This window comes from Sus scrofa, chromosome 15 (assembly GCF_000003025.6).
Source record: "Sus scrofa isolate TJ Tabasco breed Duroc chromosome 15, Sscrofa11.1, whole genome shotgun sequence".
Taxonomy (NCBI): Eukaryota; Metazoa; Chordata; class Mammalia; order Artiodactyla; family Suidae; genus Sus; species Sus scrofa.
In genome coordinates this window covers 137,526,803-137,536,121 of record NC_010457.5, presented here as the reverse complement: position 1 = coordinate 137,536,121, position 9,319 = coordinate 137,526,803, and the positions used below count along the sequence as shown (strand labels likewise).

At 53.7% G+C, this 9,319-nt stretch overlaps 1 protein-coding gene across 1 annotated transcript in view; it reads right to left on the bottom strand.

Annotated features, from left to right (window-relative positions):
- RAMP1 (receptor activity modifying protein 1) overlaps positions 567–9,319 on the bottom strand; it is a 45,116-nt gene continuing 36,363 nt past the window's right edge. The window contains 1 exon segment of the mRNA NM_214199.1: positions 567–1,105. Coding sequence (NP_999364.1) covers positions 850–1,105 — 256 coding nt within the window. The 3' untranslated portion in view covers positions 567–849.

Sequence of the window (9,319 nt, the reverse complement as noted above, 5' to 3'; positions counted from 1 at the left end):
AGCTCTCAGCGCCCTCGGTGCCGCCCGCGAGTTCCCTCTCCGCACACCGCCCTGCCCACGATTCCTCGGAAGCCTGAGAAGCAGGTGACATCGGGAAGGACTGGGGGGGAATTCCCTTTGGAGACTCAGAACCTTCTGGAAGCCCAGCTATAAGCGGGGTCTTGGGAAGCAGCAGCCGCCTGGAGGGGTGCAGAGGAGATGCCCCTGAAACCCTGGGGGGCGGAATGGAGGTGGGTGCCTGCACCTGGGGGCTGGCGAGGCATCTTCGAGGAGGAGCCTCCGTAAAAAAAAAAGTGAGCAAACCTGGCCTCCTCCTGTGGGTCGCAGGCCCTTGAGCCCGTGGGTCTAGAGGGCGGGGTGGGGTGGGGCGTCCGAGTCCCGGCGGAGCTCCCTCAGAGCGCACCCCGGCCCTCCCGCGGCCGCGTGGGGCCTCAGCGTCCTCCCCCCTCCAAAGGCCCCCTGCGCGGGCACCTCTTGTCCGAGAAAGGTGGAACCCGAAGCGGTTAGAGCTCTTCCCACCCTTCCACGCCCGACGGTCCACGTCTAGGAAGAAAGAAGCTCCCAGATTCAGGGACATCTTTTAATTGCAGACTCCTTATGCACAGCCTGGCAAGAGGTTGGACGGAACTGGGGGTGGTTTCTAAACAATTGGGATCCGGCTTAGCCCGCCCCGCAGGAAGACTGTCGCTGTGCCCGCTCCCGGCGCCTGGGCAGCCCTTCCAAGGGTGGCTTCCGGGTCAATGCCTGTGCCAGGACCACTCGCAAATCCTGCGGTTATAGCTTCTCTTGGGTGGAAGAGGGGCCTGGGGCGCCGCTCTGCCGTTAGCGCCCCACAGCTTTCGGGAGCGGCTACACGATGCCCTCGGGGCGCTTGCTCCTCCAGACCACCAGGGCGGTCATGAGCAGGGTCGCCAGGATGGGGACGACGATGAAGGGGCAGAGGACGCTGCTGGGCGGGTCCTGCAAGGCCCTGCCGGAGACGGGGCAGTTTCTGAAGTACTGCTGGTGGACTCCCAGGAAGAACTTGTCCACCGCCGCGTTGGGCCAGAAGCAGTCCAGCCTTTGCGCCACGAGCCTGGTGCAGTCTGAGAGGTCTTTATAGCTCCTGCGGAGGGAAAGCAGGTTGTCAGTCCCCGGTGGGCAGAAGACCAAGATGGGACGCGAGCCGGGGACCCTCCGCCCCACTCCCCACTGTGGTGAGCTCCCCCGAAGCCCAGCCCCTGAGGTGGTGGAGCTGGTTCTAGAGACAGAGATCCTGGATGCGCCCGTGGGGGCGCCCATGTGTCCCCTACCTGCCAAGACCCCAGAAGGGGGTTCCAGGAGCTCTGATGCCACACCAAGGGCAGACGAGAAGGTGGACCAGCCACTTGGCTTCAGAAGGCAGCCTGGGACGAGCCCTCGGGGTGGGCACATCTGCAGATAGCCTCCTGGCCCCTTGCTGTCCCCATCACCCCATGCAGAGCTCCCAGCCTGGAAGCTCCCCAGGTGTCCTCTAGACTCACCTGGGGGGCCTCCCATGCCCCCCCCCATCTTCCCACCCTCGCTGGAGTTTCCCCATCACCCTTCACTGCAGCGGGCCACAGGTTTATTTTGCTTATTTGAGTGTAAACACCACAAGGACAGGGATTCTTGCCCTTTCTTTTCTTTTTAGGGCTGCACCCGCCGCATGTGGAGGTTCCCAGGCTAGGGGTCGAATTGGAGCTGCAGCTCTGCAGCTGTGCTACAGCCGTGGTGACACCAGAGTCAAGCCGCATCTGTGACCTACACCACAGCTCACAGCAATGCCAGATCCTTGCCCCCCTGCTCAAGGCCAGGGATTGAACTCGCATCCTCACGGACACTGTGTCGGGTTCTTAACCCACTGAGCCACAATGGGAACTCCAGATTTTGTCTGTCTTGTTCCCCTCTGTTAATCCCAGTGTCTAGAAGCCTACCTGGCACATGGTAAGAACCAGTACATTTTTTAAAAGTTGTGATAAAATATAAATTGCCTAAAATTTACCATTTCAACCATTTTTAACTGTGCAGTCCAGTGGCATCAAGTACATCTGCACTGCTGTGCAACCATCACCACCATCCATGTCCAGAACTGTTTCATTCCCAGAGAGAAACTGTCCCCAGCAAGTACCGCCCCCGACTCTCCCTCTAGTCCTTGGCAACTCCCACTTGCCTTCTGTCTCTAACATCCGACTACTCCAGGTACTCCGTGTGAGTGGGCTCACATGCTCTTTGTCCTTCTGCGGTTGGCTTACGTCTCTGAGCATCATGTCCTCAACGTGACATCCATGTTGCAGCCTGTATCAGAATGTCCTTCCTTTTTAAGGCTGAATGCTATTCCCTTGCCAGTACATACTTCATTTTCTTTATTCATCAGTGGGTATTTGCGTTACTTCCATATTGTAGCTATTGGGACAAATGCTGCTGCTGTGAACATGGGTGCAAATACCTATTCAAGTCTCAGCTTTTTTTTTAGGGCTGCCCCCACGGTATATGGAGATTCTCGGGCTAGAGGTTGAATCAGAGCTGTAGCCGCTGGCCTACACCATAGCCCCAGCAATGTGGGATCTGAGCTGCATCTGCGATCTACACCACAGCTCATGGCAGTGCCAGATACTCAACCCACTGAGCGAGGGCAGGGATCGAACTTGCATCCTCACGGATGCTAGTCAGATTCGTTTCCACTGAGCCATGACAGGAACTCCAAGTCTCAGCTTTCAGTTCTTTTGGCTCTAAAGCCAGAAGTGGAATTGCTGAATCGTGTCGTAAGTCTCTGCTTCATTTTTTGAGTAAATTACCTTTTAATAAAAGAAGACTCACTGTTGGGGGAAATTACAATGTAGTTTCCAGGAGTTCCTGCTGGGGCATGATGGGTTAAGAATCCAACTGCAACAGCTTGGATCGCTGGAGAGGTGAGGGTTTGATCCCCAGCCAGGTGCAGGGGGTTGAAGGATCCAGTATGGCCACACAAGTCACGGCTGGGGCTCAGAGTCAGTCCCCTGGCCTGGGACTTCTATACACCCTGAGTATAGCCATTAAAAAAAAAATGTAGTTTCCAGAAGGCGAGTCACTTCTGCTTCTGCTTAGAATGGAGGAAGCTGTGGAGTGCTGCTCCCACACGCACAACAACAAACGCTGAGGAAACGACAAAATCATACGTTTTCTTGAGTCCGTTAGAGAGCTGAGCCTGCAAGGCAGCAAAGGGACTTGAATTTCAAGGAGGAGCAAGGCCGGGACTGGCTCCCCTGGGGCAGTGCCTGGAGCAAGGTGCAGCTGCCAGGCCAGCTACGTAATGATGAACTGCCCAGGGCCAGGTGTGGGCTGCAGGTCAGTCTGGAATTTCTGGGGCCCCAGATGCACTGGCAGTTCTGTGATTCTCCGCTCTTTCCCATGAGGCTCTGGTGCTGAGAAAGGTTAGGGGCCGTCGGGGCATTGGTGGCTGCACACATTTCCCTAATCTTTCTCACAAAAGCAGCGACAGCCTCGGGACCCTGGAGGAAGAGCAGTGGATCATGATGAACAGGCCCAAAGCCCTTCCCACTTTCCCAGACCCTTTTCTCCAGGAAGCGAAGCCTTGACCGAGGAAGGGATGGCACAGCCCGTCAGCTCCAGGGCACAAGAAGACACACCATGGCTGGAAAAAGACTGTTCCCCTGAGAGGGTAGCAGGAAACTTTCATGGACCTAGGATCCTGCAAGATACCAAACCTCTTCGGTCACTGGGGAGGGACAGGAATCTCGCACCCAAGACCCCATAGAAATAGGGCAGAGACTGGCTGCCACAGGGAGGGGGAGCAGGAATGCTGAGGCTGAGGGCAAGGGGTCTTTCTAAGCTGAGGCTGGACCAGGACACAGGGAACCGCTTCCTCTACTTTCAGTACAAACCTGGCAAAGAAAACCAAGGAACAGCAGCCTGCTGCAGGAAGATGGAGAGAGACCCACCCTGTGGCACAGGTGTGCAGGTGGGACACACGACACTGAGGAAAGTTCTCTAGCCCCACCCTGAGTACAGGGCAAAGGCAGCCCAGTGCTTGAGGTATCTGAGGAGCCTGCAGTGCTCAGAGGAAACCACAGCAATGACAAATCCCAATCCCAGTCCAACTCCTCCCAAGACTGACTTACACCCCACACTAACAGCCTGGAGAAGAGGCTTACCCAGCTCCAGATGTACATACTGTTTACCTCAATCTCCTCTATTCTACACGTGCACATTCAGCATTCAATAAAACACGAAGACCCACGGTCAAGAGAGAAAGCAATCAACAGAATCAGACTCAGAGATGCCCCAGATATGGTCACTGCCATATAGGGAATTTGAAAAAGGTTAATATGATAAAGGGTCTCGTTGAGAAGGCAGACAATATGCATAAGCAGAGGCTTTCAGCAGAGAGATAGAAACTGTAAGAAAGGCAAAGAGATACTTGGGGGGGGAGGAACCTCCGTGAGTATCGGAGTCCGTCTTTGATGGGCTCATCATCAGACTCGACGTCTGAGGAAAGAATTAGTGAACCTGAAGATGGGTCAGTAGATACTAACCATTAAAAAAAAAAAAGGGAAAAGAAGAAACAAGAGCTGAGGTCAATTAACAGCATTATTAATGATGCCAACTCCAATTTGTAATTTGAGTCCAAAAGAAGGAGAAGGAGTGGGGCAGAAGAAATATTTAAGGAATAATGGCTGAGAATTTTCCAACAATAATGAGATGTCAAATCCCAAAACTCAGAAGGCTAGACACCCCCAAACAAGACCAAAAAAAGAAAAAATGAGGAGTTCTCATTGTGGCACAGTGGAAATGAATCTGACTAGGAACCATGAGGTTGCGGGTTTGATCCCTGGCCTTGCTCAGTGGGTTAAGGATCTGGCGTTGCCATGAACTGTGGTGTAGGTCAAAGATGTGGCTCAGATCCTGCGTTGCTGTGGCTGTGGTGTAGGCTGGCAGTTGTAGCTGCGATTTGACCCCTAGCCTGGGAACCTCCATGTGCCGTGGGTGCAGCCCTAAAAAGACAAAGACAAATATATATATAGATATATATAGAACAGAAGCAATTTTGGACCCACACAAAGAGAGGAAGAGCTCCATACACAGTACCAGTGAAGGTATAGAGAATATACTTTCCCTTAATTTTGTCCAGGAAGTGAGCAAATGGAGCAGAGGCCATAAGTCAACATTGATGAGAGAATCAGGGCGGCCTGGAAGGGCTGTAAGGAAAAGGCTGGGGCTCTCCGGCACCCAAGCATCCCTCGACCCCAGCCCCCATCATATGGTCTCTAAGTTGCTGGGTCACTGCTTTTTTGTTTGTTTGTTTGTTTTTTCCTGCCCTGGCTGCCCACTGGGTCATTGCAGACTCCCTTGGTCTGTGTGAGTGGCTAGACTGGCACGCCATGCGGGAGAGCGTGGGCAGAGGCAGCGGGGGGGTAGGTAAGATCCATGCCCCAGGGGTGTGTGGTTTTCCAAGTGAACAAGGACTCATGTTGCAAGTGGAAAGCAGAAGTGGAAAAGCCAGAGGAAGTCAGAACAGACGGGGTCTCATTGTGGAAAAAAAAAAAAAAAAGAATAAGTGTTTATCAAAGGCCTATCACAAGGTTAGTACATATGTGTCAGGGACTGTTAAAATCCCAAGTCCAGCCTTTTGAGCTGGTTGGTTTTCTTTAGCAATTTTTTTTGGCCAAAGGAAAAAAAAATTTTTTTTTTTTTTTCCCCCTCACACAGCTTGATGTGAGATCTCAGTTCCCAGACCAGGGCCTTTTTTTTTTCTTTTTTTTTTAGGGCCACACCCATGGCATATGAAGGTTCTCAGGCTAGGGGGTCTCATCGGAGCCACAGCCACGCCAGGTCTGAGCCACGTCTGCGACTTACACCACAGCTCACGGCAACGCCGGATCCTTAACCCACTGAGTGAGGCCAGGGATCCAACCCGCATCCTCATGGCTGCTAGTCGAGTTCGTTAATGCTGAGCCACAACGGGAACTCCCCAGACCAGGGGCTGAATCCAGGCCACAGCAGAAGGTGCCAGGTCCTAACCTTTAGACCACCAGGGAACTCTCTTGAGCTGACTGTGGATCAGCTCTAGGGCGGCATGGTTGTCTTCTTCCCCACCTCAGACCCCCCAAACCAACGAGTGGTTTTCAGTGTTCTGCAGACCCAGTGACAGACCGGCAACCCTCCAGTTTGCTCGCTGGAGAAGGTTCTGGAACAGAGACGGTCCCACAAGGAGGTGGCGCCATCTCCGGGCTGGCCAGCCTGGGTGGGAAGGAGCCCCTGCCCCAGGAACCTGTGACACCAGGGACCCCACGGGAGGCCACGCCCATCCCGAGCCGGTGGTGGGCTATTCTGGGACCAGCCAGGGTCTCCTTGAAATGCCCTGCCAGTCTGCAAAGCCATCCCCGCCTAAAAATATCTCCCAAGTGCAGTCAGCTGCCCACTTCATTCTGTTTATTTATACAGAAGTGACAGCTGAAACTTTCAATAAATATTGTGAGCTCTGTCAGCAAGGCCACGATAAACGCATTCCCCTCAGAGTACAGACATTCTTTGTCGAAAGAACACTGTCCTGACTGAAGGGGCAGGATAATCAGGACGAAATAGTTTCGCTCTAACCCTCTATTTCACTTCGCTTGTAAGGGAGTAATTATCCTTTTTGGCCGGGACTTTCTCCTCTGGCCCCCGAGTGAACTCTGCTTGGAATGTTCCGGAACACTATGCCGGGAGTTTCCACCAGGCCTGGGTCCCACGTCAAGGCTCTGGCACCGTTCACAGATGTTTATTTACTGCCAGGGAGGTGCCCACCGACGCCCAAGGGGCGTCGTCTGCTCTGGGGACACCTAGGGTTGCTGTTGTTCCCCCACAGCCCTGACTGGCGGTGATGTGGAGGATGGGAGTCTGCACCCTGGCGCCCCCAGGACTGGGTTCACATCCAGCTCCGCCTCTTATCCTGAGCGATCCCAGGGGTCTCATCTCACCCACCCAAGCCTTGGTCTCCTTATAGTCAAATGAAGAGACGGGTACCCACTTAGCAGACCAAGGGCCTGACCCACAGCAGGTGCCCAGTTCGTGGTGGTTTTCTCATCGCCTCTTCCCAACAACTGGTGGGTGGCCCCCTCAGCGTACATCTCTTTCATTTTTAAGGGTCGCACCCGTGGCATATGGAGGTTCCGGGGCTAGGGGTCTAATCAGAGCTGCAGCTGTTGGCCTACACCACAGCTCATGGCCACGCCGGATCCTTAACCCATTGAGCAAGGCCAGGGATCGAACCCTCATCCTCACGGACACATGATGGGTTCTTAACCTACTGAGCCATGACGAGAACTCCAAGTGTACATTTCCTGTTCTATAAACTCAAACGTTGACCAGGTGATGTGTGTCAAAGCCCTCGGAAGAGCTGAGCAAGAACCACTATTCTGGCTTCCTTTCTCTGGGCCAGTATTTGCCTCCATTCACTGGGAAAATTCACAACCTGGTGGCTTCCAGCAGCTTTAAATACCTGCTGGGAGGAAGGGACGTGGCATCACCTGGCATCCTGGCAGCCAGAGCAGGGGAAGGGGAAGATGGCCATTTGAGGCTGGCCCGAGGAGCCTGCCAAAACGCTAGACTGACATGCGGTGGGGTTAGATAGATTGGGGGGGGGCGGTCCAAGACGTCAAGACGGATCCTCATGATGTTTTTGGCTGAACAGTTCTGAAAGACAAATGACTAATAAGTATCTGGAAAAACCTCACTTTTAAGGAAAAAAGAAGCAAACATCCAAATAATCCATTTTACAAATAACACTCAGTGCTAGTCAAGGCATTGTGAAATGCGACAGGTGCTCGTATCATTACTAACAGAAGATAAATTGGTAAAAATTTCCTGAAAGGCAATCTGGCAATTATGTGCCAGTAACTTCAAAATCATGGATACCCTTCGATCCAGTCATTCTATTTCTGGGAATTACCCTAAGTTAATAACACGAAACGTAGACACAATAATGAAGATGTCCATTGTAGATGTATAATTATGGAAAAAAGAGCAGACAACAGGGTGGTGACGAAAAAAATTGCTTATGAGAGACTCTGCTATGTAGCTACTAAAACAATATTTAGGAAGAAATTTTAAAATGTGGGAAAATATTTATGTTAAAATGCTGAACCAAAGAAGAAGCAGATGAGACCAAGTTATACAATGTGGCTCCCCCATAAAATGGTCCACGTGGGAGGAGGGAGAGATCCCAGAGTGTAAGGAGGCGTTATCACCACTAGGGGGCAGTGATATGAAGGACTTTTCTTATCTCTGCTTTTTTGTGGGGCTTTCCAAGTTTTCTACAAAGATGCATTGTTTGTCTAATTACTTTTTTTTTTTTAATTTACTTATTTGGCTGTGGGCCTGGCAGGCGGAAGATCCCTGGGCCAGGGATGGAACCTGAGCCACAGCAATGACAATGCTGGATCCTTAACTTGCTGAGCCACCAAGGAACTCCTCTAATTATGTACATTTTTCTTCTCTCTCTCTCTCTCTCTTTTTTTTTTTTTTTGTCTTTTTAGGTCCGCCCCTGTAGCATATGGAAGTTCCCAGGCTAGGGGTCTAAGAGGAACTGCGGATGCCAGCCACAGCCACAGCCACTTGGGATCCCCAGTTGCGTCAGCAACCTACCCCACATTTTGCAGCAACGCCAGATCCTTAACCCACCGAGAGAGGCCAGGGATCGAACTGGACACTATGTCGGGTTGAGCCACAAGGGGATAATTATATTTTTAAACAGCTGGTTTAGGAAAAACGCCTGCAGAAAACCAGACACTGAGTCACTGCATTTGCAGCCACGGGGCGCTCCTTCTTGCATGTCGGGGCGGCAGGAGGCTTTTCACGCAGGGGACTTGTGTGCGCGGCTCTGAATCCCAAGCCGCAGGGAGAACTGGGCGCGGAGGCAGGCTGAGAGGGGCTTGTCGGGGGCCCGCTGTCCCCGCTGCCCGGCAGGCCGCACCTTGCTGGGGGCGTGGCCAGCGGGCTGCGGGCCCCTCCCCCCGGGAGGCCGGACCCCGCAGGGCCCGCCCCGCCGAGCCCGACCCCCGCCCGCCGCCCTTCCTCCTGCCACCCGCTGCCCTCTGCCCGAGTGGGGCGGGGTAAAGCCTGTCCCAGGGCCACCAGGGGGACACCCCCCTCCCACCCTCCGCTTCCAGCACAGGCGGTTCTGCCCCGGCCTTTGCAGGAGTGGAAGGAGCTCTGGGACCCCGCTCCCAGGACCTGGGGGCACTTGGCGGGCAGCCCTGTCCCAGGCGGCCGTGCCGGAGGCTGGGCCACCCTCCGAGGGAGGTAACGCAGGAGATGGGAGGCTCACCGGCCGGCCGGCCCG